This window comes from Gymnodraco acuticeps, unplaced genomic scaffold, assembly GCF_902827175.1.
Source record: "Gymnodraco acuticeps unplaced genomic scaffold, fGymAcu1.1, whole genome shotgun sequence".
NCBI classification, from domain to species: Eukaryota; Metazoa; Chordata; class Actinopteri; order Perciformes; family Bathydraconidae; genus Gymnodraco; species Gymnodraco acuticeps.
Window position 1 is genome coordinate 587,877 of NW_022989970.1, and position 18,147 is coordinate 606,023.

Sequence of the window (18,147 nt, forward strand, 5' to 3'; positions counted from 1 at the left end):
TTAACGGTTACCTAAGTACGTTACTTAAAGGGGACCTATCATGCAAAATGCACTTTTGTACGTCTTTTATACATGAATAAGTGTCAGAAAACACAACCCTCTCCATACCCAAATCTCTAAAAACGGGGCTGCAACGGATCTGATACAGACTGATATAGATTTGAAAATTATCTGACGTCAGGAACGAGGAGCTCCGCCTATATGGCCAACTCTCCACCTATCAGGGGAATGTGGGGTTGGGCCACGGCTCGAAAGCGTTGAAGTCGCTGTAGTACCTATGCCAGGCCTGTAAGTGGCGCTGTAGTCTGCCACGAAAGCAGCGAAGAAGACTTCCCTCGCATGGTTGCCATGGTAGCCCTTCTGTTTATTCTCCGCTCTGGCTCTTTTTCTCCCTCCCCGTCGAGACAAGCGCTGTAATTCTCTCCGGTTAGTCCACCAGCAGATGACAAACACCCACCTCTCCGCCTCTTTCAAGGAACGAGGGGACCGTGCGGCAGAGTTTCAGTTAGATTTTTTTTCCGCCGGTCAACATGTCCGTTAAAGTTTAAATCTTCCGGACAAAATTAGAAAAGTGCCGGTCAAAGGTCTTCTTTGTTATTTATTGAGCTTTAAAACAAATGAATAATGACTATATATAATCCTATAAGATAAAACACGGAGGACGGAGATCTCTTTTTCTCCCCCTCTTCTGACAGCCCAGCAGCTGATCTCAAAGCACGCTCCCCTCTCCTGCAAGGGGGCGTGGTCAGCTGCAGCTCATTTGCATTAAAGCTACGTCACAGAATCAGCCCCTGCAAAAACAGGGCTAGAAAGAGCAAATAGAGCGAAATGAGAAACTCTTCCAACACCTCTTAACACACAGACTGCATTGATAGCAATCGTATGCTAGTAAGAGTCATTTCTAATATGTTCCCAACTATATATTTATCTCAAATCAAACAAAACAAAACACAAAAATATATTTCTTAAGAATCACATTTAAATGTAATGTTTTAGACACATGTGCTAACTCTGCCTTTACGGTGATCTTTGTTTCAATCAAAATTATTTCCATGTTGCCAGATTTCTGTCATGTGTGCAACCTCTGATTGCAAGTGCAAATTCCTGAATTTTCTTTTCAAAGTATATGTTTCTAATATTAATATTTGAGGTATATTTGATGTATGTATTTGTGGAGCATTGAGCAATCTTGATGGTGTGCATTGCCAGATTGTAAAAAAGAATCTGAAAGTGTTGAAAGAAAATATATTTGTCTCCCCCTCGGTATCGTTATCCGTCAAGTCTCAAACAAGGAACATCTGGTTTACATCTCTGCAGCCGGGAAACTCCAGAGCTCTTCCCATCTCATAAAAATAAAGGACAAGATGGTTGTGTAAGAACTTCATGTGCTGCTGTGTTTGGATATTAGTATTTCTTATTTTCAGATGTTTTTGGGAACAGATTGGGAAATCACAGGGGGTTTTACCTTTCTGCAACAAACCCAAACTCAGATTGAGTTCTGCCTGCAGTGCCGAGTGGACTCAGTGAGAGGACTCCTAACTGCGTGAATATTAACATACTAAAGCCTTAATATCTGATCAAGAGGACTTCAGTGTGCGTGGTAAGTCAGATTTTGCTTATTTTTTGGACACAACCCTATTGTACTTGCTTTCTTTTGTTGTCTTTTTTATTATTAAATGCATTTTAATGCATTATGTAAAACACTCAATTACAGGCAGCAAAATAACAGAAGTTATGTTTTAATTTTGCATACCAAATAAGGTCATAATGTCAACAATAAAGTCAGTATTAATGCGAGGAATATGAAAAGCTTAATCAGAAGAGCAAGATTTATGTTCTTTTTTGACGGTGAAGTTGAATTACACCAAGAGCATTTTCCCATGAAGAATTAATTTAACATTTCAACATTAAACTCGTTATCTTGAGAATACATTTTACGGCTAGAATTTGGACATTATTCTGGAGATGCAAATTACAATAAGTCTTCCTCCTTTTTTCTCTTTTGCCTGGTTCCAAACACTTCTGTATCTTTTCACTTTATTAATGAAATGTGAAGTGCTTACAAAATTATTATTTTTTAAATAGACTTTGTTGAAACATTTGTAAATGCAAAGACGGATTGCAAATCCTGGAGGACGCACTGCAGTAAAGTGCTGCAGCATTTTAAATTGCCTGAGTAGAGTCAAGCAGATTTAAGTTAGAGCAGTTTTCTAACTCCAGTCATGTGAACATGTTGAGAACACTTTATTAGGAAGTTCCTCTATGGAAATTACATTACATTATAGCCTAGATGCTTTTATCCAAAGTGACTTACATGCTCAATAATGTGGACAATCCCCACAGGACGATTTCAACAGCACTTTGTTTTTATAGGTTATTGCGGTTTAGTTTGAAATCAACCTTTCCAGAGTAAGATATTTTAGGACCAACCTGTGGTCAGAAAAATGGTTAGCCTAGCTTAGCAGGATGTAATAGCCTTGCTTTGTCCAAATTGAAAGAAAAGTATTTCTTCCAACACCTCTTAACACACAGACATACAGTGTGATGCATCTGATGATGATATTCTGGACATTATTCTCAGAGAAAGTGCAGTTTCCCCCCCCCCCACCCTCATGGCGTCTTCCCGGGGGTTATTGGTGCTGCTGCTGCTGCTCGGCTGGACCTCAGCCGGCCTCGCCTGTTTCTGTGACCGCTACCCCTGGGGGTCCTGGTCCTTCTGCTCCAGGACCTGCAACCACGGCACACAGTACAGATCCAGGTGAGACACAAAAGTACATTGACCTAAATACTGTACTGTTGGGAAAATACTGAATGTACTCTTCCAATATCAGAGTCACGTGATAACAAAGGTATCCCAACTGTAGCTGTGAACATGACAGGATGTGTGATTACCTAGAAGAGCATCAGGACTGTTTGAGGCATATGATAGCTATGTGATTAACATGATGATTCAGCCTCTATGGAGAGAGATATATGACAAGCATGCTCATTTCTGACGTGGAGCTAATCTGAAGTAAACATTGAAGACTGCTTTCTACTCCTCCATCTTGTGACTGTGTAACTCCCTCTCTCTAAAAATCTGAATTTTGAGATTTTGAGAAAAAGTCAGAATTTTGAAAAAAAGTCAGAATTTTGAAAAAAAGTCAGAAGTTTGAGAAAAAGTCAGAAGTTTGAGAAAAAACTCAGTATTTTGTAAATGACAGGATGCATGCTTACCTATAAAACCGGTATTCCTCCATCTTGTGACTGTGTAACTCCCTCTCTTGGATATCAGCATGTGAAGGACACTGTTCAGGAACTAGTTGATGCTCTGTATGTGACGACTACTTCCATTCTGGAGAGGATCACAAATACATGGATCCTGAGATTGAAACTCAAGCCGGTGACAAGTGATATTTTCCTAACATGTACTGAAGTACACAATTGATGTTATTGTTTTTTACTTGAGTATTTCCATTTTATGCAACTATTCTTTTATTCTACTGCATCTAAGAGACTGTCCAACATATATCTGACAGCTTTTCAGATTACAGTCTTTGTATCCTCTTCCTGTCCAGTAAGCACAATGTATTAACAGATGTTTTTGATAAACTAAAGGACGAAATGCTTCATTATGTGTTGATACATTTCACTTGAGGTAAAATAACTAATTAAAAACCTCTGGGATCGGCTGATATTGCATCATCACAAATCTGGAAATGGCTGTTATTCTTATAAACTCATGAAAAGATCTTATTTCAGGCATCTCATCAAAAACAAGATAACAAAAACGTTGTCTTCGAGACGAGGGCACTATAAGTGGTCAAATGCTAACACATTTCCTTTGCTTTTCATGGGCAAAATTATTATTATCCAAAAACCTCAAAAGTAATACACTAAAGGGATGTTTTTTTTGCACAATCAATACTTTTACTTTAGATACTTTAAGTGCATTTGGATGATTTTACTTAACATCAGCTTTCATCAGTAAGGGTGTATGCTTGTCTACTTGTGGTAGTGTGTATTACTACGTTCACTCTATGAAGGATCTGAACACAGAATGGCTTCGGAGGCCAGATTTAGGAGCAAAGCGTGTTATCAACAATTTAGCAAATTGAAACCGAACATTGAGCCAGGAAAATTGTGAAATACTGTCATTTGAAACGTTTTTTCTTTCTTTCCTCTTCTGATTTCAGTTAGGATTGTGAAATACAAATGCCTGGTTCATACTGTGATGCCAACATCTGCTGCATGTAAAAGGGATTTTTTTTACGTTTCTTTTTTTGTGTATTATGTTTGACAGGAACATTAATTATAACGATGATTATTACTGGAAGAATAGCTGCCGTCAGCTGTGTGAGAAACACGACAGGAGAGCTTGTAACGAGCAGAGCTGTCCGATCAACTGCCTGCTGACGGAGTTTGGGACGTGGTCCGACTGCTCGCCCTGCGCTCAGAAACAGGCAAGAACCAAAAACATTAAAAACACATTGACTTTGAGACGAGGGAACCAAAAGTGCTAAAATGCGAACTCATTTCTGGATTAAGGACTCAATCCTGTATATTGTATGTGACACTACTTTTGTGAAGCTAAGACTTTGGTTAACCCATTTCAAGCACCAACACATCTTGTCCACATAATGAAAGGTTGCCTTTGAGGCAAGGTGTTCAATAAATTACATTGAAATTAAAAATGAACATTTGTTTTAGCTTTTGGGGGCAAAATAATGTCTTTACATGTGCTTAAGGACAAACGGGTGTATCATTAAAGAAAGGGTTGAGGCTTTTCTGCGAATTGTGATATGAAGCTCATAGGTTTCATGGTTTATTTAAGTACCTAAGATATGTAAAAACCAAGAAACAGCCGTTAGACCTTATTGATTACTTAGTCATTGGTTACAACTTTAAAGGTCCCCATATTATACTGTTTTTCACTACTTTATTATAGTTCTCAGATCTATACAAACATGTCTCTGAAGTGTTTGGCTCGAAACACCAAACAGATCATTGCAGCATTACCCATAATCCCCTCTGTTTCAGCCCTGTTTCCAAAGTGCTGATTCTCTGTCTGTTACTTTAGATGAAAATAAGGAGCCCCTCCCCACGCCCCTCTGAGAGAGATTTGGTTAAAAAGAACTCAATGGTGTTCTAGGAGGACATTCAGGTGATAAGGGGGGGGGGGGGGGGTTACCTTGGTTGCTGATTGGCTAATGGTTACACAAGCCAACACATCGTTATGACATCATAAAGTGGCCAAAATCTGATCAGCTCATTTTCAGACAGGTTTTTATAGAAATGGATCAGGACAAAAAGAGAGAGAATCTTTGTTCCTGAAACTTTCGGAATCTCTTTCCACAGAGGGGACACACGTTGATGTAGAAGAGACATGAAGAAGAGGGGACACATGTTGATGTAGAAGAGACATGAAGAAGAGAGGACACATGTTGATGTAGAAGAGACATGAAGAAGAGGGGACACATGTTGATGTAGAAGAGACATGAAGAAGAGGGGACACATGTTGATGTAGAAGAGACATGAAGAAGAGGGGACACATGTTGATGTAGAAGAGACATGAAGAAGAAGGGACACATGTTGATGTAGAAGAGACATGAAGAAGAGGGGACACATGTTGATGTAGAAGAGACATGAAGAAGAGGGGACACATGTTGATGTAGAAGAGACATGAAGAAGAGGGGACACATGTTGATGTAGAAGAGACATGGAGAATAAGGGACACATGTTGATGTAGAAGAGACATGAAGAAGAGGGGACACATGTTGATGTAGAAGAGACATGAAGAAGAGGGGACACATGTTGATGTAGAAGAGACATGAAGAAGAGGGGACACATGTTGATGTAGAAGAGACATGAAGAAGAGGGGACACATGTTGATGTAGAAGAGACATGAAAAAGAGGGGACACATGTTGATGTAGAAGAGACATGAAAAAGAGGGGACACATGTTGATGTAGAAGAGACATGAAGAAGAGGGGACACATGTTGATGTAGAAGAGACATGAAGAAGAGGAGACACATGTTGATGTAGAAGAGACATGAAGAAGAGGGGACACATGTTGATGTAGAAGAGACATGAAGAAGAGGGGACACATGTTGATGTAGAAGAGACATGAAGAAGAGGGGACACATGTTGATGTAGAAGAGACATGGAGAAGAAGGGACACATGTTGATGTAGAAGAGACATGAAAAAGAGGGGACACATGTTGATGTAGAAGAGACATGAAGAAGAGGGGACACATGTTGATGTAGAAGAGACATGAAGAAGAGGGGACACATGTTGATGTAGAAGAGACATGAAGAAGAGGAGACACATGTTGATGTAGAAGAGACATGAAAGGGGATTTTGCATAATAGGTGACCTTTAAAGTGTACATTTAAATTTAATAAATACAAATCTCAACCAGTATTTCTCACATGTTGTTACCACAGTTTCGGACGCGGTCGATCCAGAGGCCGTCCCAGTTTGGTGGATCGGCCTGCAGCGTGCAGCTGACGGAGGAGAGGCCCTGTTACCCCTCCACTGAGTGCAAGCTACCCCCCGTCGACTGCAGAGAAGACTTCAAGTGCGATAATGGTAATTAGACTTTGACTGGTGTGTAAAAGAAGCGACGCGAAACATCACACATGTACAATCTTCCAATGTGGTCAATTTGTTATGTTTTTTTAATGATCATTTTCCTTGCTGATTGAAGAAACAACAAACTGGAAAAATCACACTTTTTTGAGGCTATTTCGTTTCCATGAAAAGCCTACTTTCACCCTACTGTTATATTCATCTCAAGTTAACCCCTTTCCAAAAAAAAAATGTTTGTTCTTAAAGTTATTTTTTTATTTTCTCATACTTAATAAATCCCTACTTTTATAACGTACTGCACATTTTCCAGCAATTTTTCCCATCTATATTACAATGGTTTATGTAGAACTTGAATGCCAAAATGTGTTTCTTTTTTTGTACAGGTATGTGCAGTGTTCAAACATTCCCTCTGTCAAATCATTTGATTCCAATATGTAAACAGAATGAAAAAGGAATACAATAAAATGTTTTCCATAATCTGTTCTGTAAACGTATGCAAATAAGCACATCTTTAATAACATGTCTCATTTGTAAAACATTGTAATACAAAAAGTCTTTGTTCATCAATATATATAATCAGCCAGGGAAGTTTCTTTCTAATCACAGACACAGATAAAAACCAAACCAAAATGTTATCTTCTTCAAAACCTCCTTTGTGCTACAGGACGCTGCATAAACTCCACGTTAACGTGCAACAGGCAGAACGACTGTGGAGATAACTCGGATGAGAGGGACTGTGGCGACCTCAAAATTGTGTGTCCAGCGGAGAAGAGAGTGGCCCCCGGCGCTGACCTGGTGGGGAATGGGTGAGCTGATGGTCAGAAAGTCACTGCTGAGTTTACAGTTTTCCTAACATTTCTTTCAGCTGTGTCCATAAATACATTCCTTTCTGTCAAGTGCTCTTCTGGCCTTTCTTACAACACAGAATTTCTATTAGTACAACTTGCACTGCTTCATTAAAAGTCCTGTACCACTGCTGCAAAGACCGAAACACAATTATATTTATTCAAATGCTTGTAAATGTTGTTGACATAATGTATACAATTTATAGATTTTTAATACAAATGTTAGCGAACAATAAACTATTGAAAGGTTTTATTTAAACCGTTTAAGATATCACATACAACACACAATACTTCACTCTAACATAAGCATATATATTACATGCTTCAGTTTCTTGCTCTGCAAATTCTTTATCCATCTGTTATCGACCAATCATTTCGGGCAGCCAATGAATTGTTGGACTTTGGTGCTAATTGCACCAAACAGATTCCATGAGATTTGACTTCTTACTGATTTGTTTGTGTAGGTTTGATGCTCTGGCAGAAGAGCCCAGGGCAGCGGTACTGGACAACATGTTTATGGGAGGAAGTTGCATCATCAGGAGACCTCCGACCACATTGCTTTACCACCGCATCCCTCATAACTTTGAAAGTTTTGAAATTAAGGTACTATTAATAATTATTAATTGCAATAACTATTGGTTTGTTTCAAGCCCTCACCACCCACATCTCAGTGGCATCTGTTTCCGCCTGTTTCTGCTAGAATGTCCTAAACCCGAAACATACTGTAGTGACAGAAAAGTGGCCAATAATAATGGTGGAACCCTAATGGTAGCTTGGCTCTTAAAGTGCAAAACTGCATTATACCTTTTTTGAAGGAACAAATATTACGACAATCTGACTATCTCAAGTAAAACTGGATCAACAAATTCAGTGTCATTATTTCCATCTGCTGTAGTATGTGTGGAAGAGCAGCAATGGATAGGGATTTGCAATCCTACACATATAGGCTTCAACGTTACAATTTGACATTTGTTTAGCTATTTTGTTACTGTCCTTATTATTTTAGACTTTGATTTACAAACATTCTGGTTGTAAAGGTTGGACAGCTGGAGGACTTCAGCATTGCGCCCGAGCCGCTCCACACCGAGTCTGTCCAAAAGAGATCATCAGACTCCTCTACTGACAACCAACCAGGTCGAAACATCTTTTTCTTCCCCATCTTTTTCTTCAGTGGAACATCTATGTCCCATAGCAGCTCTAACAAGGAAGCTTTTGAAGCTTCAAAGAAAACGGTGAGTGACTCCAACAACAACAAACACATTTTAGCAATATAATTGTGAGAAGCTTTATGAATGTAATGCATTAACTCATCCCTTAACACCATCCTAGAAATAAAAAAAGTGATGCCCGGTGCAAATTTCCCCGTTTTTCAAAAGTGTCCTTAGATCTCACGGTCTGTTACATGGTCCCCACAATGTACATACGTGCACAAATGTATACACACACACACAACACATACATATATATATACGAATCTCTACACATGCATGCATTTCCATTTTTCCTGTTTTATGTCCTATATTTCCTTCCGTAGGACTCCAAGTTTTACAGGGTGCACCAGGTTCTTCCTGTATCCACGTTCAAGGTGAGGGACCCGGGGGACCTCGTCCTGTCGCTGCCTTTCCTCCAGTTCCTCCACGCTCTTCCTCTGGACTACAGTTACGCTCTCTACAGGGACATCTTCCAGCGTTTCGGCACACACTACTACAGCTCAGGGAAACTGGGAGGCCATTATGACCTGTTGTACCAGTACAGCCGAGAGGAGCTCACCACTTCAGGTATTATAGCACAACCCGGTGGTCAAAATCCGGAATTACACCCTGGGCTAAAGTCCAGACTGTTTCTGATGCTGCTTGGATGGTATACATCATTTATTTTCCTTGATATCTAACTGATGTTGTGTTACTGTATGTCAAATACTGTATGTATTAACACATTTTCAGAAAGGCCAGTTCAATGTAACCCAAATTGAAGGGATTTCCATGTAAGAAATGTATGTTAACTTCCAAATACACAGATACGATAGAACAGGTTTTAAGATTGATTTTATATTTGTTTTGAATTTTCATTAAAGGAAAAATGAAGTGAAAAGAGAATACATTATTTTATCATTACTAAAATGGGCCTTGCAATGTACTTTTAGTTGAATAACTGTACCAATACTCACTACCATTGTGTACAAAATAAAAATATCTCATGAAGCTATAAAAAGAACTGAGAAAAAAGTTGCGAACCTTTAATATCTAAATGTAAAAGGCTACGCATACAGTGCTACAGTGTTTTGATTGTAACAGACATGTTGCTCATCATCTCCAGGTGAGACAGAAGAGCACATCAAAAGCTGTCTGGGCCGAGAGTCCACCTGGACCATCATTCTCTACTCAGAACACAGCAGTGTAACCCGGTGCTCCGACGACAGGATGACTGAGAAATATCAAGGTGTGTTACTCATACTGACAGACAGCCCACTTTCTAGAACCAGAACTGAACATGGAGAAGCAGCGTTCAGTTATTAAGCTCCAAATATCTGGAACAAACTCCCAGAAACCTGCAGGTCGGCTGCAACTACTTTTAAATCCAGGCTGAAGACTTTTCTTTTTGCCGCTTCTTTTAATGGATAAGAGATAAGATAAGATGGAGCTTTATTGATCCCCGTGGGGAAATTCAGTAGTTTGACAGCAACAGGGTACGAATGAAAAACAGGATAGCACAGATTAATACAATTTAAGATCAAATCAAAGATACAAATTAAAATGATAAAAAAAAAAAATTAAATAAGAGATGAAAGTGAACATATATACATATTGGGTCATATATACACATTAGATATACTCGTATCTCACACTGAACTGTAACTTGTATTCATGTTCCTTTGTTATTCATGTTTTATTATCTTTGCTTTTAAATGAGTGTTTTTAAATGCCATGTTATAATATGCTTCTTAATGCTCTTAATGGCTTTCATCTTGTAAAGCACTTTGAATTGCCTTGTGTTGAAAGGTGCTATATAACTAAACTTGCCTTGCCTTTCTTGATTCCTAACTGCTTTTCATTGCGTTGGTCTAGGCTCGTACATTAAGGCATCAGAGAAGTCTTTCTCCATGGCGAAAGGAGGTCGAGCTGGAGAGGCCGCGGCTCTGGCCTGGGAGAGGGAGCGCCCCGCCCCGGACTCAACAGTCTTTAAAAACTGGGCAAAGTCTGTTCTGGACAACCCTGCTGTGATTGAATACAAAGTAATCAAATACCACTGAAATTCAAAATGACAAAACTCAATTCTACAAAAAGCTGATGTTGCCTTCTTGTCTCAGAATCAGAAACAGGTTTATTACCAAGTAGGTTTACACGTACGAGGAATTTGACTTGGTGTCGTGGTGCATACATAAAAGTAAAACAAGAAGAATTCAAAACACAGGTAGAGAACTAGAAGAATATACAAAATATAGTCAAATATAACAGTATTTACATTGCAATGGAATGGAATTAACTATGGAATAAAAATCGGCAGTAATACAAAAAAAAGAAAACAGATATTGTTGTACATTGTGTGCATTAATGTCATGCATAGACTCTAAGTTGTCTGTCTGTATTTGTCCAGGTGCTTCCCATCATAAATCTGGTTCGGGGGATCCCTTGTGCCGCCACGAAGAGGAGACACCTGAGAAAGGCCCTGCTGCAGTACATGGACGAGTTTGATACCTGCAAGTGCTCTCCGTGCCCCAACAACGGCAGGGCGGTTCTCTCCGGGACAGAGTGCAAGTGTGTTTGCCAAACCGGCACTTTTGGCACAAACTGTGAAAAACGAGCTCCGGACATTACTTCAGGTACACAACATCCTGATGAACAAGAAAATAGAAGACAACAAAGTATTGTTCAACATTTTCTTTTGATGATCTTGAATTTGAATAAGGTAAACATTGTTTCTAGGAAATGCTGTATTTCCCTTCGCTTTGGTATGGTGAGAATAACCATGAGCCTCAGCAAGTGTGGCTATTAGGATGAAAGTCAAGGGCTTCAATTAGTGTTGTAAGAAAATCAGTTTAATGTTGCAGCTGCAAGCATAACACAACTCCATACTATCAAAATTAATCCAAATGGTCCAGAATCTCAAAGTGATCTTTTTTCATTTAATTATGAACAACACACAGCCTTTGTTTTATCTCTCTCATAGTATAAATGTATGTTTTTACCTCCCTGACTTGCAAATTCATGAGTTTGATCTTATGTGTGAGATCATGTGAAGAACACTGCAGTCTGTATATAGTACTTTAGACGTTTAAGCTAAAACACAGTTCCATTTAAACTAGGTTTGGTGATGTTTTGGTATGGATTGATTTGTAATCTCCACAGAGGTGGTGGATGGTTACTGGAGCTGCTGGGGGCCGTGGAGTCGTTGTGGAGCGACGATGAAAAGACATCGGACGAGACGGTGCGATAACCCCGCCCCCCTCAGAGGAGGCCAACCCTGCAAGGGCCCTGACAAACAGGAGGACCCGTGTCACATCTCCATCTTTGAAAAGTAGGAAAAACAGTTTGCTTTGAATGTGTTGAGACATTATTGAAAAGTCAAAGAAAGTTACACAGCTAGCATCAAATCACATGGAGTAAAGTTAACTAAACATGGCATGGTGATCTCATTAAAATGTATTTTTCACTAGAATTAACCCTCCTGTTATCCTCAGATTTACTTTACACCCTTTATCCTCTAGGGTCAATTTGACCCCAGTAGTTCAAAACTCAAGAAAATTATTATATTGCAAATTGTAACCAAAATGTATTTATCTGGTGCTTTAGGTGTCTTTTAGTTGACTACCTAAATAACCATTTAAATAAAACATTCCCCCCCAATGACCCCTTTATGCATCCAGAATTCCTATTATGTGACTAACTAAAAATATATAAATCACCATAAAATCTCACTGATTGAAATCAAATGTTAAAATAAGATATTTTTGATGTTAAGATTGTTTCTCTTACACAATCTTATAAGCACACTTTGAATGCTGATTTATACACCATATATGTTGCTGCAGACATTTCAACTTACATTAACACAATTAGGTTGTAGTCAAGCTTGTATTTTCTCTTTTTAAGTGTATCATTTAGGATTTATTGTATGTTCCATGTTTTTGTGTCCAGCCAGGTCACGTGTGACAATGATGACGACTTCACTATAGGCTGGAAGGACACGCTGCCACCTGGTGTGGAGGGCTGTCTGAGGCCACAGAGGCCCACCAACAGCTTCCTCAGGGTAACACTTACACTTTCCACTAATTTAGTCCTAGAAAGTGTCAGCATTGTGACATCTAACGCACATTGCAGCAGCTGCTCAGATCAAAGCTCCTATATGGTGGCTAACCATGTAACTTAATACAAATAACTGCCTCCTCTGACAGAAAGCGAAACAGTATTATGACTTTGGTGAGGATGAGGAGTTCCAGTGCTTCACTGGCTTTGACCTGGAGGGCTTTCAGTTCATCAACTGTCTTCCTGATGGCACGTGGCAACAACCAAAAGGAAGATGCATCAGTAAGTTTGCCTTCTCACATGAAACGTTGTAAATTGGTAATCATACATCCACACATTTCTGTAAGGTCATTCTCGATACACGCGAGGACTGTAATATTTCTGCTCCAGTGTGTTACATTGATTTAAAATCGTGATTCTCAGGGAAACTGTGCCTTCCTCCTGAGATCCCTGAAGGCATGACGCTGTTCCCCACCAAAGAGCAGTACAGAGTGGGGGAATCAGTGGGACTGAACTGTGACGAGTCGAGCCTGAGACCGATGCCATCGGGCCTTTACAAATGCAGCGACAGTCTCATCTGGGAGCCTCCCCTACCTGCTGACCTACGCTGCTCAGATGGTACAGTAGATTGCTCTTTTAGATATCCCAGAGTCATGCAAATGTAGAAACAAAACTTCTAGAACCAATGCTTTTAATGCAGGTTTATTGCAAAGAGGCTTAAAGAAAGTGAGATTCCCATGGTTTTTGCAATGCGTCAGTCTCGACCAGTGCTTCTCAAAGTGTGGTCCGCGGACCACTGGTGGTCCGTGAGCGCCCCCTAGTGGTCCGTGAGTATATTGGTAACATTTCACATTTTAAATAAATAAGTTAATTTAAGTTTTCCGCACTCTCGCGGGAATATCTCCGCAATGGAGCGAGGTTAAGTTTCACTTTAGATTGCATGATATAGCCCAGCGCAACACCTTCGTCACACATGTTGCCACCTGTTTGTACAATTTTCAAGCGATTTGTAATCTGTTCTAGAAAAACGATGTGTTTTTGGATATTTGTGGAGTTAGGTGGTCTGCGAGTGTTTTTTTATTGGTTAAGTGGTCCTTGGTGTGAAAAAGTTTGAGAAACACTGATCTAGACATAAACGAAGTTATGTTTTAGATATACAATCTTAACCCATGTATATCATTAGTATTATTTATTTGAAGCTTTTTGCAAATCAAATGTTAGCGATAGTTCAAATCAACATGTCACTTATGGACATTGTCACATAATTACTGATCTTGTTGTTTTTCCTATGTTCAACTGAAACTGAATTATTCAGAGTGTTAGCACTATGATTAAATCAGAATTGGGTCATAAGACGTGTTGTCAGACCACATAACTTAAAAAGAGTTTTGATTTTTAACCAACTGCCACACTTGAATGGCGTAACGAGAAGCTATATAAATATTAAGTTTGAACACACTTTCAATAAAGCACAATCTTTGTAAGCTCTTCAATGGCCGGGAAACCATAACTTCTGCTGCGCTTAGTGAAAACCGTCCTGCATGAGAATGTTGCTTTATCATCAGTGTTTTCTAACACCATGGCTTTATGACAAAGAACGCTTCACAGATAAGGAGTAGCTGGTTGGTTCGGCAGACTCGCATCTGGTTCCCCGCCTCTGATAAAGAGTAGCACGCAGCTGTGTTCCCTTACCTATATGTGGGAAATATCCAGGACTGTGTCCCACAAACTAAATGAGACAGACCCAAATGGGGCTCGGGTTTTGTATGTAAAATACTATGCATGAATGAGACAGCTAAAATCTGGTTTCTGTGTACTTCCTGTTTGCAGAGGAACCGTTTGTTCCTGAGAGTCAGTGCGGGCCAGGAGAGAAACTGCAGGACTCTAAATGTGTCTGCATTCAAAGAGAGAGCTGCCTGTACGTTTTTCTCAATCATTTTTCAATCTTTCTATCTATATGTCTTCGTATTTATTAATTACATGTTTTCAATTAAATCAATTGTATATTTGTTGTTAAATTATTCTATGTTCCTTATATTTCTTGATATAAATGTATTTATCCTTTTGTGAATCACATTTAGTTGCATTTTATTCGTTGTGGTACTATAAAAAGTATAATTTTTAAATGCAAATAATTGAAACTAAGTCGTTATGCTGAGATTTTCTAGTTATCCTGATGTGAAGCACTTTTAGTTGCATTTAATCCATTGTGGTGTATAAAACAAATATATACAAATATTGTATTACTACTATCTTAGATTTTATTTGCGCATTTCATATAACAACAAAAATGTGTGTGTGTGTGTGTGTGTAGTTCACAACCCGAGACTCTGTGTATCCTGAACATTGACCTCAGTGTTACCGTGGCGATGTCCCTCTGCTCCTTCCATGCCGGTCGTTGCCACAGCGATCCGCTCTTCTTCGTCAGCGAGGGGTCATGTGACGAGGTGGATGCAGCTAAACTGGAGTGGGCCAACTTCAGAGCCAACATGTCCTCCAAGAGCTCGGCTCAGGAGCCCTGTAACCTCGACACATGTTACGAATGGGAGACCTGCTCTGGTGAGTTGGTCGGACACAAAACATTTTACATTATGATTTTGCATTGATTCGAATAAATGATTTAGACAGAGTATAGCATTCTATTACTTTTTCTTTTATTCTGCCAGTGTGAGACAACCAACTGAGGTTCAATAAAGTCATTTTAGCCAGCCTACGAATATATGAAGGGTCTAGATATGCAGTACTCAATTATTGGTTTCCCAAAAAAAAATCATTATACATTTTCTGTAAAACTGTTAACAACTTCAATTGGAGGTATTCTTTTATTGTTAGCCTTTTTATTTGGTCCTATTGTTAATTCTGTGTATTTGTTCATTTTTATCGTAATAAGTCAAACGTTTTTTTTCCAAGCTAGTTTTATTCGACTAAAAGTCTCGGCATTTTTCTTATTTTAGTGATAGTGATAAAGAGACATTTTAGTCAAGTTTTTTTACTGCATTTAGTACCGGTATTAGTTGTCTTTTTCATGAACTATATTGAATTTTGATATACTAAGTGTTGGCGTTTAATGAAAATCTGTGCCGATTCGTCATCGTCTTTTTACATTACATTACATTGCATTTAGCTGACGCTTTTATCCAAAGTGACTTACAATAAGTACATTCGACCAGGAAGACACAACCTTGAAGAAAACAGAATCATATAAGTACATCAGGTTTCATAGAGCCAAACATTTCAAGTGCTACTCAACTGGCTTTAGATAAGCCAGTCCTTTATTAGTATATAAGTGCTTTGTTAATAATTCTATCGCTCGAAGTGGAGTCGAAAGAGATGAGTTTTCAGTCTGCGCCGGAAGATGTGTAAGCTATCTGCCGTCCTGATGTCAATGGGGAGCTCATTCAACCATTTTGGAGCCAGGATAGCAAACCCACGTGTTTTTGCTGATGGGAACTTGGGTCCCCCTCGCAGTGCGGGTGCAGCGAGCTGTTTGGCTGATGCAGAGCGGAGTGCACGTGCTGGGGTATACAGTTTAACCATGTCCTGGATGTAGGAAGGGCCAGGTTCATTCACAGCATGGTGCGCATGGTCTTGTCATAGTCATGGAAAAAAAGGTTGTTGGGAACATACAGTATTTTGTCATAGTTTTCGTCAATGCTCACGGAAGCAAACCCTTAGGCTGTAATATGTTTTGGGAACATTTGCCTTGTTTTGGTTGTGCTCATGTTTTCAGAGTGTATCCAGCAGATTATTTTTAATTACCAACCAAATACAGTAATGGCAAAAACTGTGTAAAAATAATCAAATGTTCCTTTGAGATAAATTCACTGGAATTTCTTCATCATTTTTTAAGTTGTATTGTTAGCTTGCAGTCACTCATAGTGTTTCAGCATGGATTCTTCATTCATCAAAGTAGTTTTCACATTGATATCGTTAAAAAAAAGATCATAACGTTAACTCTCGTCTGTTCTCAGCATTAAAGAAGTGTGAGTGCAAAGCTGCTCGGGACTGCCCCAGAGGTGAAGCCAACATGTTCTGTGTGAAGCTGACCCGGACCCAGAGGACTCGCAGCATGGACCTGTGCTCCATGACCGCCCTCAAATGCATCGACTATCAGTTTGAGATTCTCAATGAAGGCGTCTGTGAGTCCAGATGATCCTTCATGTGCTTTTCTATGAATCCATCTAAACATCTGACTGTATTGTCATAAGCATATATTGCACAATATTATTATGTTACTCATACACTTATACAACTGGAATGGCAAGCAAGTATACTTGGGTTCAAAGATCAAGAGTAAGTAGCCCTAACCCCAACCAACCCTAACCCTTATCAAAGGCACACGTAACTGCTCCAAATGGAAAGCAAATAACGTTGCTAAATTGAGAACAATTGTAAATTATGGAAGTAATAATAAGTATATTTTGAATAGCAGATTTTTTAAAGGTCAATGAATCCAAGATGGTGCTTCCATAAAATCCAGAAGTTTATGATATCAACCTTATGTCAAGAAGAATGATTGTGTAAAAACGACATCTCTGATTGGTTGAACTTGCGTTACCATGGAAATGTTTAGTGAGGGAACATGCCAACAGCGTCTCCTCCATTGTATGCCCTCAGATTAGAAAGGTAACCACCATTTTGACTTGTTTGGAAATGTTCTCCTGTTACGAAAAGTATATAAAATGTATTTCTGAAAACATTTGTGGCAAAAACAAGCCATGCCGTTGCAGAATCTGCCTTCATTTTAGATTGACAACGTTGTTTTTTTTAAAAAATTGTATAGGTCCAAGTTGCCATTCACAATGGTTTATACTATAGTATGAGTAGTTCCTTCACTCATATAATGGTAATGTACAAAGTGTTTTACCTTTTTCCTGTTTTCCAATTTTTGTTTCTAGAATCCATTCATGCTTAATACTCAACTCTGGCCAAGGCATAAAGCGTATTTGAGGCTTTCATACAGCTTTTCTTATGCGATACTTCAAAATGTGCATTCAAATTGTGAATGTAAACAAGTCCTTTGGTTGGAATTTGACTTGTCTCATTTCATATGTGTTAGGAAATCAAACTGTTTCGATTGTTAGTAAGTAATAAGCTGTTGATATATGCTTTCATAATTTTTTGAAAATCTTGAGTTCTGTTGGAAAGAACTTGAATTATTTCACCCTAAAGACACATTGTTTTGTCTTATTTTCTACTTTACACTGGTCCAACATACTTTTGAAAAACACAGACTTCCATAACTGTAGGATCTTAAAAATAAAGGTATATTTAGAGATCTAAAATGTATTGAAATGATTCATTAACACGTTATTTGTTATCATAACTTTTGATTCATAACTAATAATTGGCAAAATAGTTTAGTTCATAAGTCTTTATATAATAAAACAAAGCCAAGTCGAAGTATTTTATTTGATTGATTTAATTTTGTATGATTGAAGATTTTCTCTTAGTTTTAGAAAATAAGCTTATGTAAATATGTGTATGC

At 38.8% G+C, this 18,147-nt stretch overlaps 1 protein-coding gene across 2 annotated transcripts; it reads left to right on the top strand.

Moving 5' to 3' along the window:
• Nucleotides 1–1,460: 1,460 nt before the first annotated feature.
• On the top strand, nucleotides 1,461–17,944 carry c6 (complement component 6). 2 transcript variants are annotated; one of them, XM_034210786.1, is made up of 18 exons: nucleotides 1,461–1,600; nucleotides 2,582–2,758; nucleotides 4,283–4,442; nucleotides 6,427–6,571; nucleotides 7,236–7,377; nucleotides 7,881–8,019; nucleotides 8,454–8,648; nucleotides 8,951–9,194; nucleotides 9,733–9,855; nucleotides 10,482–10,648; nucleotides 11,011–11,236; nucleotides 11,763–11,931; nucleotides 12,552–12,663; nucleotides 12,809–12,941; nucleotides 13,083–13,277; nucleotides 14,490–14,577; nucleotides 14,974–15,218; nucleotides 16,631–17,944. In XM_034210786.1, the coding sequence occupies exons 2-18, from the start codon at nucleotides 2,613–2,615 to the stop codon at nucleotides 16,810–16,812; spliced, it is 2,811 nt and encodes a 936-aa protein (XP_034066677.1). In that variant the 5' UTR covers nucleotides 1,461–1,600; nucleotides 2,582–2,612; the 3' UTR covers nucleotides 16,813–17,944. The 2 variants fall into 2 exon arrangements, with proteins under 2 accessions (XP_034066677.1, XP_034066678.1); XM_034210787.1 differs by having other exon boundaries at nucleotides 4,322–4,442.
• Nucleotides 17,945–18,147: the final 203 nt, after the last annotated feature.